Source organism: Nerophis lumbriciformis, linkage group LG04, assembly GCF_033978685.3.
Source record: "Nerophis lumbriciformis linkage group LG04, RoL_Nlum_v2.1, whole genome shotgun sequence".
Lineage (NCBI taxonomy): Eukaryota > Metazoa > Chordata > Actinopteri > Syngnathiformes > Syngnathidae > Nerophis > Nerophis lumbriciformis.
The window spans coordinates 40,695,659-40,712,441 of record NC_084551.2 but is presented as its reverse complement, the minus strand read 5'-3'; the positions used below and the strand labels follow the sequence as shown (position 1 = coordinate 40,712,441).

Below are 16,783 nucleotides of genomic sequence, written 5' to 3'. Positions count from 1 at the left end.
TTTTGTGTGAATGAGTGTAAATGGGGGAGGAAGGTTTTTTGGATTGGTGCACTAATTATAAGTGTATCTTGTGTTTTTTATGTTGATTTAATAAAAAAACAAAAAAACAACAAAAAAAACGATACCGATAAAAAACCGATACCGATCATTTCCGATATTACATTTTAACGCATTTATCGGACATCTCTACTTTTTATATCTAAGTACATTTTAATCTAATCTAGCTGTGTATTTTTTTATATGTATCGTTAAAATGCTATTGTGTTACAAAGTTTTATTTAGGTGTGAGAAAATTCCAAATGGTGACGTCACTGTCAAAGCATAGGGATAAGGCACCACCTTATGGAATGTTTACAACAAAATCACAACAAAAATCTAATAATAAAAAATAAAAAAATGTAGCTATAATAATGAGCCAGTATTTTGAACGATTCTTTGAAAGAAACTGCTCCTGAAGATCAGACTCCCTTCAAAAAGCCATAAATTCCATTTAGTCACAATATATTATATGATACGCAGTGCACATACTGTCATCTATTATAGGTTATGTACATATGCAATGTAGATGCATATCTGATGTAACCAGATAAATTAGAAAATGTAATAAAAAGTGTCCTTCTCTCTTCTTACATCACATGACCTCCTTTTCAATGGAAGTACGACTGAACGACTTCATTTTAATTACAAACACACACAGGCCAGTTGCTGTGGAGACCAAGTAAATAAGAAGATTATGAGGCCACATATTTGTATTATGTCATATGCAAACATGAAGGTCACCTACTCTGTAACAACTGTTTATCATTATTACGTTGCTTTTCTTCGTCAGAAACGACTTTTTTTAAATCAACTTTTCAATGGGAAGATTATTAACTTGTTTGACTCGTCATTAATGTATTATTATAGGAATCCAGTTAGTGGCAGTATTCAGGAACACAGTATGTAAACACACAGCCATGACCTACTTAATGCTTTTCAATTCTTTGTACAGCAGAATTTTTTTTTTTTTTTTTAATTAGCTTTTTAAATCGTGATTTTGCAGCGCTGGTGCATTTTAAAGGTTTGCAAGAAAATCACATTAGCCACACTTTGAGATTTAATGCTTTAAGACAACAGATTTTTGGTTATGTACGTTTATTAATCTTTCCATATACAAAATAAGAGCCCACTTTTCATAACAGTTTATACATCCACCGTAGATAAAATAAAAGCATGTAACATGAATAAATATCCAAGCATACATAGAGACTATTTGACTGGAGTTGAAGTGCAGCAAAAACACTGCTGTGTGAGTCATGTAGAAATAAAACGAAGTGTTGTAACAACAATAATAGCAACAATAATAATAATCCATCCATCCATTTCCTACCGCTTATTCCCTTCGGGGTCGCGGGGGGCGCTGGAGCCTATCTCAGCTACAATTGGGCGGAAGGCGGGATACACCCTAGACAAATATATAATAATAATAATACAAGTGATAAGAAATGACTAACATGTATTCTAGTGCAGTGTTTCCCAACCTTTGTTGTGCCAAGGCACACATTTTGCAAAAGGTGATTAACAAGATTTATAATTAGGGGTGCGCAAAAAAAAAAAAGATTCACATCCAAATCGCAACTTTTATTAATTTAGATTCTAAATTGATACATAATTTTTGAGAAGCGGTGTTATTTTTTAAGAATCTATTTTTGGATTAAAAACATTTTACAAAGTATTGCTATTATTATTATTGGTAATGTTACTGGGATTGGATTGAAGTTGCTCTATTTTATTGTATTAGATTGAATAACATTCTCTGATTTCTGTAAATAGTTTTAAAAACTATGTTTTTAAAAATACTTTTTTTTAGGCTGCGTGTATAAGTTGTACGTCAGCAGCCAAGAGGCGCCTTTGTGACCTGTGTTGAGAAGGTTTTATAATCGATATACCAAATAATACGTTACGAGAATCGTGTTGAATCCAGAATCGATTCTGAATGAAATCGTCACCCCAAGATCAAAATCAAATGGATTTTGAGGTTCCCAAAGATTTCTACTTCTACTAATTACAGTATGTACCTTCTTCCATCTAGTAGAAGAACATTCAATTGTTCTGATGAACAAAGATATAATTTGTGGTAAATAATAATTTTCAGAGCAATTAAGTTAATGAGATCATTTCTCATTGCCCACCTCTTGCGACTCACTAATGTGCTGCGGCACAGCGGTTGGAAATCACTGGTAGAGAATGTGCTAAAGCTAAGATAAGCATCCCTTACAGTCGATATATATTTAAATATATATACTAATATATTGCAAATAAACAAAGAAAGATGGCCAGCAATAAAATATCATGTAAATCTGGCCATTTTGGATTATTTGCAATGAAAACAACATTAAAAGCTTACAAGCTGAGCAGTAAAGCAGCCAAGCCACATTCCTTCAATAAAATAATATTTTTGTGAAACATAATTCAGCGCTTTTTTTTTTCCAACATCATGCCAAACCTGAAGTTGGTGGAATTTCCACCTGACACTCTTGGGAACTTTGAAGGATCTTTTGGCAGAAGATACGTTTGTAACAGCGTCAAAGTGTTAACTACATAAATACAGTAAGGTAACATGATGTATGCAACTTGTCTGTCTTCATAAATATTTGAAAAAAATATTAAAAAGTTCATCCACACAACCACTCGACCTTCAGTTACATGTGTGTGTTTACTCAGCGCTGCGTTCCGATCACGTGCGGGTTGAACTGTGAGATGATGATGGTGATGTCATCACGGTACATGCGGGCCAGCTCCTCGGGCAGCGACAGCATCTTAGACAGCCTCTCATGGTCCACCGTGCCAAACTCGTTGTTGCCCACGGCATGACGCATCAGGTGTGTCGCCGAGTTCTGGTCCTCGAAAGCGGACGATGCGCGGGCTTTACGCTCCTCCAGCAGGCCCTGCATCTGTCCTAGGGTAACCCTGTAGCCCCCGACTGTGAGCGGCTGATGCTGGTGCACACCTGTCAGGTACTCTCCCACGATGCGGATCACTTCCTGTCTATGGAGCGTCTCCCAGAGGCCGTCCGACCCGATCACCTGCAGGTTGAAGACTAGGATTCACTTGATTGTGTCAATCAAAACATCAGAAATGTAAAAAAAGTCTATTTTGTAGAGAGATGGTGTCATACATAAATATATATCTACTAACTCACAAACATAAGTCTCACATTATACTGGTACTTTAAAGGGAAACTGCACTTTTTGGGGGAGAATGTTGCCTCTCATTCACAATCATTCTGAAAGACATGAGGATGGATGGATTTTTTTTCTAATGGATTCTAAATAATAGATAAATGCAATCAAAAGTCCACTTACTATGGAGCCTATGGGAGACGCTCTATTCTGCCTATAAAGCCCTTGAAAAAACATCCAAACACCTCCATTAATGTTTTATATACATTATGTAAGTACATATGTAATGTAGTAACGGGCACATGTACAATATAACATTTAATATTTACGTATTTTGATCATTTTAAGCATACACGGCACATTAATTTAAAAAACGCATCACAACGTTTGTTTTTTTTCTTCATCACTGATTATTACTTACTGCAGACTTCATGAGAACCAACAAACATAATAAAACATCACTTACTGTATAAGGTCTGCTGTATGGGGGAGTGACCAAGTGTCTTTTTGTGTCGTTTTTGCCATTCCTGGGTCTAAATTGGATGTCAAAGTGTACCAACTAGTCGGAATACGTCCTCAGCCTTCTTCTGTCCAGGTGAGAGGCATGATTTATGATCTACAATAAACTTCCAAGGAGCAGGGAATCGAGGAAACAGCAGACCACTCGATGATGTAAACATAGGGACACACGGTAGTGATCACGTCGCCGCTATAAATAGTTTGTCTGCGTTAGCGCTTACAACAACATCACTAATAATTGGTTAATATTCAGGTCACGAAATGTAAACAAAGTATTGTTGGCGGTTTTTGGATGGTTATTTATTGGGTTTTATGGGTGGAATAGAGGACCTCTCGTTGGTTCCCCTGTAAGCTGAATTTTATTTATGTTTATTCACGAGTTAGAATGCATCATAAAAAAAATCCATCCCTCGTCATGTCTTTCATAATGATTGTGAACAATAGGCAAAGTAAATAAAAAACTGCAGTTTCCTTTTAAGGGCAAAAACAAAGAATTAAAATCAAAGCCAATAGTAGGACATCATTTAAAATATCCAGATATTGTTACATCACTATCCTGTGTTTTTGTCTGATTATAATTGTGATCACAAATTGAATCATTCAATGATTTTGAACATTTGAAGTACCAGCATCAGCATTGGTATGACAGATACTTCCCCTGTAACTACTTGGTATTGGATCGATACCCAAATTTGTAGTATCACCCAAAACTAATGTAAAGTATCCAAACAACAGAAGAATAAGTGCTTATTACATTTTATTAAAATGTAGATATAAATATGTTACAACAGAAAGTAACCAGGTATTGACAGTAAATTAACAATAGTTTTGAGAAAATAATAGAACTGGAAATGATGCAATATGTTACTGCATATGTCAGCAGCCAAACTAGGAACCTTTGTGACATGTTTTGAAATGCTTCTATTATCATTTACATACCAAATAATATAGTGTGATAAACAGCGTTATCGCAGGAGGCTGCAATATATATTGCAATATAGATTTTAAATTGCTCATTCCTAGTGATATTTATACTTTGGTATCCAGTATATGTAATGTACCGGTACTGTAGGTATTATTAGTTCATAAATTACTAAACATCACAACAGAAACTTGTATTGTCTATAAATATACTGGAGGTATAACCACAATAAACTAGCATTAATATTACAATAATAACAATATGAATTTATAATGTCCTTATCCTTCATCTGTAATTTTGTTTTTGTATATTGGCATATACAATCAGTAAATAAAAGAGTTCAAGCATTTATTTTAGTGTAACATAGGTTTAAATGAATTAAGTTTAAATGTATTTTGCCAAAATATGGGTAATACCAAGCCCTGTAGTGGTATTGTATGGTTTATGAAAAATGTAGTATGGCCCACCACTACTGGACAATGACTATGTAAAGCACACTACTGCCACCTAGCGGACATGAGTGGATGTGTTTAGGAAGCTAGTTCTGGCCTGTAAAAAGATAAGAAGCAAAAGTCTCACCAGGAATCGATCCTGTGACCTCAGCTTGTGATAGGTGATCTCCGGCTCGGCCGTCAGGTACGGAGGAGTGTGGTAGCTTGGCGGTATGAACTTGGTGTGCTCGTTTTCGTGCAGCTGATCGGGCCCAGATTCCAGCACTCGCTTCTGCAGCTCGATGCTCCACTTGAACTTGACATCGCCGAAAGCGCGGAACGGCATGAGGAGGCCCAGCAAGCGGTCCTGATTGGACAAGAGACACGCGTCTAACGTTAACGAGGAGTCGTTGCGACATGACAAGAGTCGCACCTGTCGTATGACAGTCTTCCTCTCAGATGAAGGATGTTCTCCTCGTATCCGAGCCACCTCGCCCTCGTTCTGGGCGCAGTGGTCATTGGAGAGCGTGTGTGCACTGAAGGAGCCATCCTCCTCCTGCACTCCTAACACCGCCCGAGCGTCACCAGAGTTGGCAATATACCTTTAAGAACACACATAATAGTAAAAACCTACATCACAACTTATGAGTTCTTGAAGCCTTTAGTGTTGGTGTCGGGCGTACAGGTCCTGTCCATCGATGTGAGCCACACATGCAGTTGCTCCGGAGAAGGCCACTCTGAGAACCCAGTAGTGCAGGAAAGCATTCGGGTCGCCAACCTGTTCAGACATAAAGTCATCAAATGAATATGGACTTTAAAGGCGACATTACAGAGCAGCAGACGGAGATCTAAGGTCTAGAAACGGATAAATAACTGTGAATAAAATAGAATCTACTTTGCTCTGATATAGTGATGTGCATCCAAAAACACTGCAGCTCTGTTTAGTTTTGACATGACAGTGCTTGCATGTCTGCAAGAAAAAGACAACAGCTGAAATTCCGTCTACAGATGAGATTTATGGCTTTTTAAAGAAATCTTGAAGAGCCGCTCCCTTCAAAACACTGACTTGTTATCATAAATATACTGTATATATATATTTTTAAGGGTTTTTATTTTTTGGTATTTCCATTGCATGAGGTGGTGTCATCACCTAAAAACTTTTATTTAATTTGAACAATAAAGAAAAACTACACAAATAATAATTAATAAGATTATTTCATTTGAACAATAAAGAAAAACTAAACCAATAAAAAGTAGGAATACATTGTATATAAAATTATAAACAAAACTACAATGAAAATTAAGACATGATAAAAATGTGAAGACAAAATTGCATTACACTTGAACTACTTTACATATCCAAATCAGAACAACGAATCAGAGAAGTGAGTCTAAATGCTCCTTTGTTTCTTTTAACTTCATTTATTTGATTCATTTTCTTGTGCAGTCGCCAGTCAAGCTGTATGCACATGCAGCCTGGGAAAATGCAGACAGTGCATCTGCATGTGCATAAAAACATTTACCAAACAAACGGTTTACAACTTATCGTTCACTTTAAAGAGTCTTTCAGAAGACTTGATTCATTCATTAATGTCACATATTTACTTCCCTCAGGAAGCTTGATTAAAAAGTCAGTACCTCTTTTTTTATGTTATTTTATGAATTTGTTATCAATGTTTTAAGCGCAGTGCAGTATGCTTAGCTTTTTGCTTGTGCTACTAAATGAAAACATTTTAGTGGCACAGGAAAAAAATAAGAGCAATATAACATGTCCTAAATAACACAATATTACTACTATTGAGCCATCAATGCAGCCTCTTCTTCACCGCAGCAAATACTTTACATAACTCAAACATTTTTTGGACTGTCCCATTTGACAGTGAAAACAACATACACAATAACACACAGGGCCACTCAAACATATAAACACAAAGCTATTATAAAACCTAATGCAACCCTCAATGAAACATCCCTGTCCCACAGATTTTTGTACTCAAGTCATACTACGTCATACACACGTACTGAGCTACACACACAGTCAAATGGCATGACTGACATCACATCACATGCAATTATATAACTGGTCATAATGCTACTTATACACATGCCAAAATGACCACTAATGTTGATAGGTTTTCAAAGTAGTGAGTCCCCAGGACCCACAAATGGTGATTTGCGTCAACAACATGACTGCAAGTTGTTAGTTGCTTCTCTTGGACTGTTTTTGTATGTGTGCACGCGCTTCCTGTGTGTACATGTGTGTACGATATAGAGGAAAGTGACAAGCATGAAATCCAAACAAACTGCTTAGACTGATGAGCTATCTTTATTCAATATAATTAGTCATTTTAAAGAATATTTACACTTAAAAAATATGTTCTGTTAAACCACTCATTGTAGCCTGTGGATTTCTAGTTATATTTTATTTTAAAATTGTTGTATTGAATTACTTTGATATTGGTATGATATGATATGGTTATATTAACAGATGGATTTATGTTGAAAATGTATCTGAAATTAAACAAAACTGTCACGAGGGCGGGCAGCACGTTGGGAGAGGGGTTAGTGCATCTGCCTCACAATACGAAGGTCCTGAGTAGTCTTGGGTTCAATCCCGGGCTCGGGATCTTTCTGTGTGGAGTTTGCATGTTCTCCCCGTGACTGCGTGGGTTCCCTCCGGGTACTCCGGCTTCCTCCCACCTCCAAAGACATGCACCTGGGGATAGGTTGATTGGCAACACTAAATTGGCCCTAGTGTGTGGATGTGAGTGTGAATGTTGTCTGTCTATCTGTGTTGGCCCTGCGATGAGGTGGCGACTTGTCCAGGGTGTACCCCGCCTTCCGCCCGATTGTAGCTGAGATAGGCTCCAGCGCCCCCGTGACCCCAAAGGGAATAAGCGGTAGAAAATGGATGGATGGATGGATGTCACGAGGGCATGACATTCACAATTTTAATAAAATAGCATTTTGTAACAACCTGCATAACACTTAAATAAATTAGTTAAAATTTAAACAAAACAACTAGGACCAAAAAAATATCAATAGAAGTGCTGATTTTAACACAAAGAAAACATTCTTATCCGCAATCACTGTGCCTGTTTTGTTAAGAGTAGTGCAACTGTACAAGTACACGGAATTGTCATCTGACATTTGTTTGTGGTGTTGATGAGTCTGTGCTGCTTTTCTTGAAAGGAGTGCATCAGCAGTACAATAACAGAGAACTTACCTGAGCCTCCAAGGATATGTCGTTGTCCAGTCTCTTGAAGGCATTCATCAAAGCCTCACTGGTTTCTGGGACGTCACCTGGGCTGAAAGCAGAGGAGACCAGAGCATCACCTCATAGAAACCAACAACATCTCCATTCATTAGTGACGATGTGTCAGTCAATAGTGAGCTTTACGAACTTTGTAGAGGCACAATCTTCAGTGCAGCTCTTAGTGTTGTCTCTTATTAAAGTCCATGTGTACCGAATAAATTGTCCTCACCTAGTGAGATCAATCAACTCCTGCCAGTAGGTCCGCAGGCTGTTAAAGTACAGCGTCTGAGCCTCCCTGCTAAAGTAGTCGTTAGGGTGTTTGTGCCACTGAAGGATGGGACTGAGGGCCCTGCCAGCTTCCACGGCAGCCTCCAACTCACACAGGGTGTCATGGGGCAGCAGTGACACTGCGATGTAGTAGAAGAGCCTCTCGCTGAGCGCCTGGTAGAAAGAGGGAGATTGTGGAACATTGAAAAAATACCATCAAACGGTACAGTGTACATTAACTCACAAAGTAAGTACAGTCCTTATATTTCAGCAAACACTGAACACAGAGCGTCCAGATGGGCCAAGATTTCCCTAACAAGTTCTCTTTATGTACGTTTTGTCCCTGAAAATTAATCTGGCAGTCATTTCCCATAGTATCAATGAGTTTTTGAGTAATGTATTGTGTAACTAACTGTACTTGGAACGCAACCTTTCTGTCGTTAAACTCAATATGTCTCCCCCTCTTAGTGTGATGTCATCCAAAAAACTGTAGCCCATCTCTCCACATACAGTGTGGATAGAGGCATGTAAAACTATTATTTTCATCATTTTATTGTATGTTTTTATCACCCTGGTCCATGATTACTTCAAAACTGAAATGGTTGAAATTATGAGCAAAAAAGAAGCATTAAAGAATCGCCATTCTCTGACTTTCCTGCTCTTCCATAGACACCATAGCCTGTGTTTCCTCATGCTCTTTCAGCATTTCCTGAAGAATCTTCAAGAAAACATCAGTAGAAGAGGATGCAAAATAGAATATTAGGGGCTTACCTCCTGTTATTGAACGCTTGGCCTGCTCTACTTGATCCGCTATTCTGTAAGTTTTGACCAAGTCATTCTCACCTCGATGGTGCTCCTAATTTTCTGGATCATATTTGGCTTGACTCTTAAATGTTTTCCATCCAAACTGACCAAAACCCTTTTTCATCGAATTCAGAATCATTAAAATGATAACTCCAAATTGCACTCCTCTCGCTTGGTCCGTCCCATATTACACGAGTCAATTTGACTGGAGAGGTCCATACTTTCCTCACATTGCCATCATTTGGAAATGTATAGAGGCTTTAGTATTGCCACAACCTACAACAATTCACCTAGCAGACATATTTGATTATCCCTTCAAATGATGTGCAAAAATATCATGATTCAGGATGAAAATGCTGCCAAAACACAAACTGCAATATGTCTTCTATAGGTGACATCAGCATGCTGATGCATGTTTTGGGGTTTAAAGTGGGCGTTCCAAAATATGTTGAAACCCATTAGACAACAAGCCTAAACTCACTAGTGTGTCGATTGTAGAGGTGTTTTTACCTGTGGAAATGGTAGTTTTAAGTACACAACTATAAAGTCAAGGAACAGTTATATAGCAGTATTGGTGCACTATCCAGATAACACCACTGGTGGATGTTAGGACAAGTTGTGCTTACCCACCTTACTTCAGCTTAAGGGGTGCCACACAGGTGCTCAATTGCTTATTGTTATCTTTGAGGTGTGTTAGGTTTAGGTCCCAGAGGTTGGGGCTTCACAGTGACATAGTACACCACTAATCTTCCACCACCATGCTTGACTATAGCAAGAAGACACCATTGTTTTTGTACCCACTTGTGTTGCCAGCTATTTAGAAAATAATGCCTCGTGTTTCCCCATACATAAATGTATGTATGAATACATTTGAACTGCCAGCAATAGATTTGGCGCATCGTGTTCGCCCTCATTCATTAACACATTATAACGCACCTGGTCTGCCAGAGAATCGGAAGACAGAGCAGGCCGGACTATTAGTGTTTTCAGCTTAACACGTTGTCGCTACATTTAGTGATTAATCAGAGACCTCTACATACTCTGTAAAAAAAGGACAAATCTTGCAGAGTCTTTCAGAGACTCTAAAATGAAAACATATATTGGTCTTCTCAACGAACACCGGCTACTATTGCGGGCCCCTCACAGTCAAAGGTGTCCCTGTGCGTTTTGTGACATTACAAAAACAACAGACAAGAGTTTATTTGTAGTTATGAAAATGTTCTTCTACATTTTGCAAATACGTCTTGGCCAATTATGCACATTTAACGATTGTATCATTGAGTTTAATTTCTATAGAACTGTCCCTTGAGAAGATATGATTAAATGGTTGCTGGAATGTGAAGCCAGTGTTTACATTGTGAGATACAATGTTGGAATGTCAATGATAGTGGTAAAGCGCTCTACCTGTGCACAAGCACATCCAGCGTGGCCATCAAACACACCCAGCAGCATTCCTCTGGTCTGCAGACATGATGCAGCACTGCGGCGGTCTTCTATCGGAGCGTTGGCTGGCAGCTGATTACTCTCAAAGCCCATCACGGATGACAAGTTTTTGCCATCAAACTCAGGCACCTAGATCCACCACGCATACACACAAAACTTAAAAGACGGTAGTTGACTCGATTCAAAGCAAAGGACAGTGATTCCAACAAACCTTGAAGCTGTACTCATTGGCTTTGAGGATGGAGTTGACCTGCGGTGGAGTGAGGATGTAGCTGTGGAGTGCTGAGGCGGTCTGGTAACACCTTGATGGAGTGTGACACATGTGGGACTGGCGCCTTGATGGAGGTCGCTGAGTGGTAGCAGACCCCAAATGGGTTCGGTGATGTTGGCATGGTACCAGAGTGGAGGACAAGACCGTTGCCCGGGGCAAACCCCTGAGCAGCTGTGACATCACAGGCATGGCTGATGGAGCACTGCAAACACACAACTTTGTAGTTAGTCAATTTGTAATTTGTTACCGGTTAAAACATTACCTGTATAGCTCATAAAGGTTTTGTTTTATGGCGGGAACAGTTTTGACCATGGGACAGATTATTTCGACTTCTATGATTTCCTATAGTAGAAAGATATTCTAAATACACACTGGAGTCAAGCAACATCCCATCAACTGTGCTCAACTTCAGAAGTTCTACTTCAACTACTACTGTGAGTTTGGTATAATGTGGCTAAAGCTGTCTCGTTGGATTTATTCCCATCGATCACAGACTCATGATTCCTGTGCACAACGCAGCTCATTGTGCTTACTTTGCGGGAAGCCTCGACCCCCCTTCTCAGATGCCTTGAGGGGGCAAAAAGGCCCAACATGAAGTCCCTTTAGACTTTTGCTTACTGAGAACAAGAAAAGAGAACAGGCAGCATGACTCAAGATTAATCAATTCTTACTTGGCTTCAATTATTTTCAACATAAATAAATTACACCTGCAAAGACCAATAATAGACATCTACAACATGTTATAAAATGTCATATTTACCTGTTCATTATACAATGTTTATGTCAGGTTTATCATTGACGTACCCTGTTCATTAAACAATGTTAAAGACAGTAAAAAGGCAGAAAAAAATACACCACTGAACTAAGGTATTGTCATACTTCCTGACCTGTACAATGTTTTTGTCAACTATTGCTCCATTATTTATTTTCAAAAAATTCTTTTTTTTAATATTACCACACATTTATCCTTTTGCTACTTATAAAAAGTTAAATTAGTACTTGTTAAACACAGAAAATCAATGAGCAGTAACTGCAGAAACAGGAAAGGGTAAGTTGAATTGTGCACATGTAAGCATGTGAATGTCACTTTTTAAAGGGAAACTTCACTTTTGGGGGGGAATTTTGCCTATCATTTAGTAATACATGTAAGACTACAACACATTTTGTTCTTTTTCTTTTTGCATTCTAATTTGTAATACCGTATTTTTCGGAGTATAAGTCGCATCTGCCGAAAATGCATAATAAAGAAGGAAAAAAACATTATGCAACTTTCATAAACTATGAAAAAAACTGTGACTTATAGTCCAAAAAATACGGTACTTTTAGCAAACAATGCAGCTAATGGGCGTAATCTATTCCGCCTATAAAGCCCTCCAAAAAACATCCAAAAAGTGCCAATAAAACTTCATTTACATGTCGTGACTTGAATATTAACCAGGTATTAGAGGTATTGTTGGTTAAGAATGCATAAAAGAGAAAAACATGTGTTCTTGTCTTGCATAAAGATTGTGAATGATAGAAAGAGCTCCAAGTATGATGCAATGTAGTTATACAGATCTGCTAAGTAAATATTGTTACAAAAAAAATCACAATCTTACTGACTCTTGTTTGCAATCGCATGTAATAGTGCAAGGTGTGTTTTGTTTAATGAAGGTTATTTAGCACAAAACAAGTAACTTAATCCTCCGTGTCTTGAGTTGCAGCTCAACATAGGTCAGCTACAGCTAAAAATAGCTTATAGTGGACGTTTGCATGGTGAATATGATATGTCTTCGTGTTACATCAGAGATGTCAAACTCAAATACAGAGTGGGCCAAAATTTAAAACTGAATGAAACCGCGGGCCAAGGTTGAACAAATTAACCTTTCAATATCCAAACAAGTTTTGCATTGAATATTGAACAAGCAAGGCTTATAAAACTTTATAGTGACATGCAAAATCGAGTTTCTAATAATAATAATTAAAAAATATCAATGGCATATGAAATACAATTTAAATAAAAATGTAATGCCTCTTTTCTATTTGCAGCCTTCTGAGGTAAATATCAACATTAACTTTTTCCACAGGCTAATAAATTTGAAAATAAAATAATGAATAAAGCAACCATTCAGCACTTTAAACGGCTCAGTTTGCAACACACTGATCTAATCTGATGTGCCCAAGCAAGATACCTGCCATCTTTTCTTGGATGCTAGTTCATTAATGTTGGGGCTCAGGCTTTGAGCTGAGGCATCTTTCATTATCGAACGAAGTTGTTCATCAGTCATTATATCTCGTCCACCCGGACCACAGTCTTGGGGGCGTGCTTTAAAGCCACTGTGTTTATCGTTCTCCACGAGCTGTCGTCACGTCTGCTTTTCATCCATTCCAACAACGTGCCGCCCCGATCACAAAATATGTGCGACTTCAGCACGCACACACACGTAAATGCGATACAGGTTACACTGACGGTGCTCGTATAAATAACTTTAACACTGTTAGAAATATGTGCCACACTGTAAATCCACACCATAAACACAACAAAACAAATACCCAGAATCCCATGCAGCCGTAACTCTTCCGGGCTGCAATATAACCCCCCCGGGGTTGTGGGGGCGGGGTTTGGTGGTAGCGGGGGTGTATATTGAAGCCCGGAAGGGTTAGGGCTGCATGGGATTCTGGGTTTTGTTTTGTTGTGTTTATGTTGTGTTACGGTGCGGATGTTCTCCCGAAATGTGTTTGTCATTCTTGTTTGGTGTGGGTTCACAGTGTGGCACATATTTATAACAGTGTTAAAGTTATTCATACGAGCACCGTCAGTGTAGCCTGTATCGCTGTTGATTAAGTATGCTTTGCATTCACGTGTGTGTGCGTGCTGAAGCCGCACATATTATGTGACTGGGCCAGCATTCGCTGGACTGGGTGAAAAGCGGACGTGACGATTTTTGGGAGGGGTTGGCAATTATGAGAATTAGCGGTGTTACCCCGGCACCGCCGCTGTATATAATCGGCGGGCCAGCTCTAGTGTTAATTTGATATCGCCTCAAGGGCCAAGTGAAATTACACGACGGGCCAAATTTGGCCCACGGGCCAGAGTTTGACACCCATGTGTTACATAATCACAATTATTTCCTTGTAAGACTACTCTAATTGGTTGACGCAGTAAAATAAAGCGAGTCTGGTGCATATCTACTGTCATGCAGAAACACAAGCAAAGAGGAGAGCGCCATTTAAAGCTGAATTAGAAAGTTGGCACGTTTCTATGTTGACATCACAAGCTTCACCTAAGCTAGCAGTCAAAGGGCATAAAACAAAAGAGCACAACAACGCGTGGTTTGCTTGCAGATCAACAACAAAACAATACAAGGCGAACTAAATGTGCAACACTATTAAATGCAAAAAAAAATAATTTTAAGTTCCCACTTGGCGAGCAAATGTTTAAGCTAGCATGCTAACCAAAGTATGCTACTAGCCTGAGGGTGACACCCACTATGGTAAAACTGCAGGTCATGCCCGCCTAAAAACGTAAGGTTATACGAGTCAAGTATGTTATTTACCACATAAGCCAAGGCTAAAAGACACAAAGCTTACTCACCTTTACAAAAAGAATGTAATAAGTTATTGAAGTTGATGGCTCGCCACCCAGCACTCCATGGCGACGTCGTTGGTCAGCGCCAAGCACCGCCAAAGTGGAACCTGATTAGCTGAACACTGACAGCGCCCATGACGTCACGCGTGGAAATAAACACGGCCTTTCAAAATAAGATTTTATGCCGTTCCGGTGTTTTGGGATGTTTTTTTAAAGACATTTGTCAGTGGCCATGTTGAAGTAATATTGATCAAATTCAGTGGATGAGTTTTTTTTTTTTTTTTATACATATATTTTTAAATGCTTAAGTGTTGATATATATATATATATATATATATATATATATATATATATATATATATATATATATATATATATATATATATATATATATATATACATACAGTATATATATATATATATACAGTATATATATATATATACATACAGTATATATATATATATATATATATATATATATATATACAGTATATATATATATATATATATATATATATATACAGTATATATATATATATATATATATATATATATATATATATATATATACATACAGTATATATATATATATATATATATATATATACAGTATACATATATATATATATATATACATAGTGTATATATATATATATATATATACACAGTATATATATATATATATATATATATATATATATACACACACACACAGTATATATATATACATATGTATTTATATAATATATATATATATATATATATATATTTATTAAAAAAAACTTTTGATTGATGGATTGGGGGACGGCGTGGCGCAGTGGAAGAATGGCCGTGCGCGACCCGAGGGTCCCTGGTTCAATCCCCACCTAGTACCAACCTCGTCATGTCCGTTGTGTCCTGAGCAAGACACTTCACCCTTGCTCCTGATGGGTGCTGGTTAGCACCTTGCATGGCAGCTCCCTCCATCAGGGTGTGAATGTGTGTGTGAATGGGTAAATGTGGAAGTAGTGTCAAAGCGCTTTGAGTACCTTGAAGGTAGAAAAGCGCTATACAAGTACAACCCATTTATCATTTATTTATCATTGAGACTTTTATTAGTAGATTGCACAGTACAGTACATATTCCGTACAATTGATCACTAAACGGTAACACCCGAATAAGTTTAAGTGAGGGCTTTAGTTGATATAACACTCCCATCATTGGGTTCATTAATCCAGCACAACAGCGGCGCATTTATAAGTAAAGGTAAGACCATAATATATATATATATATATATATATATATATATATATATATATATATATATATATATGCACACACACAATTTGTTGTATGTGTAGCTTTATTAAATGCCTTAGGATAACTTCAGGAACAAAGATCTTTCTAAAATAGTAAGTAACAAAAAACCACAAATTGCTTCACAGCGCTGTTCAAATATGAGAAATTACACTAAATATAAAAGGCTAATATGTATATATATATATCCATCCATCCATCTTCTTCCGCTAATCCGAGGTCGGGTCGCGGGGGCAGCAGCCTAAGCAGGGAAGCCCAGACTTCCCTCTCCCCAGCCACTTCGTCTAGCTCCTCCCGGGGGATCCCGAGGCGTTTCCAGGCCAGCCGGGAGACATAGCCTTCCCAACGTGTCCTGGGTCTTGGGTGTATATATATATATATATATATATATATATATATATATATATATATATATATATATATATATTAGGGGTGTGGGAAAAAAACGATTCGAATTCAAATTGCGATTCTTCCGTTGTACGATTCAGTATCGATTCTCATTTTTCAAAAATCGATTTTTATTTTAATTCTATTTTTATTAATCAATCCAACAAAATAATACACAGCAATACCATAACAATGCAATCCAATTCCAAAACCAAACCCGACCCAGCAACACTCAGAACTGCAATAAACAGAGCAATTGAGAGGAGACACAAACACGACGAAGAACAATCCAAAAGTAGTGAAACAAAAATTAATATTATCAACAACAGTATAAATGTTAGTTACAATTTCAACATAGCAGTGATTAAAAATACCTCATTGACATTTTCATTAGACATTTATAAAAAATAAAATAAAATAAAAGAACAATAGTGTCACAGTGGCTTACACTTGCATTC

General features: G+C 37.7%; 1 protein-coding gene across 2 annotated transcripts; it reads right to left on the bottom strand.

Annotated features, from left to right (window-relative positions):
- Positions 1 to 1,108: 1,108 nt before the first annotated feature.
- pdp1 (pyruvate dehydrogenase phosphatase catalytic subunit 1) lies at positions 1,109 to 14,781 on the bottom strand. 2 transcript variants are annotated; one of them, XM_061955053.1, is made up of 10 exons: positions 14,649 to 14,718; positions 11,608 to 11,691; positions 11,015 to 11,276; positions 10,765 to 10,932; positions 8,519 to 8,730; positions 8,260 to 8,341; positions 5,717 to 5,811; positions 5,467 to 5,635; positions 5,182 to 5,400; positions 1,109 to 3,065 (listed from the first exon to the last, which is right to left on the bottom strand). In XM_061955053.1, the coding sequence occupies exons 3-10, from the start codon at positions 11,261 to 11,263 to the stop codon at positions 2,700 to 2,702; spliced, it is 1,560 nt and encodes a 519-aa protein (XP_061811037.1). In that variant the 5' UTR covers positions 11,264 to 11,276; positions 11,608 to 11,691; positions 14,649 to 14,718; the 3' UTR covers positions 1,109 to 2,699. The 2 variants fall into 2 exon arrangements, with proteins under 2 accessions (XP_061811037.1, XP_061811041.1); XM_061955057.1 differs by lacking the exon at positions 11,608 to 11,691 and having other exon boundaries at positions 14,649 to 14,781.
- Between the last annotated feature and the right edge of the window lie 2,002 nt (positions 14,782 to 16,783).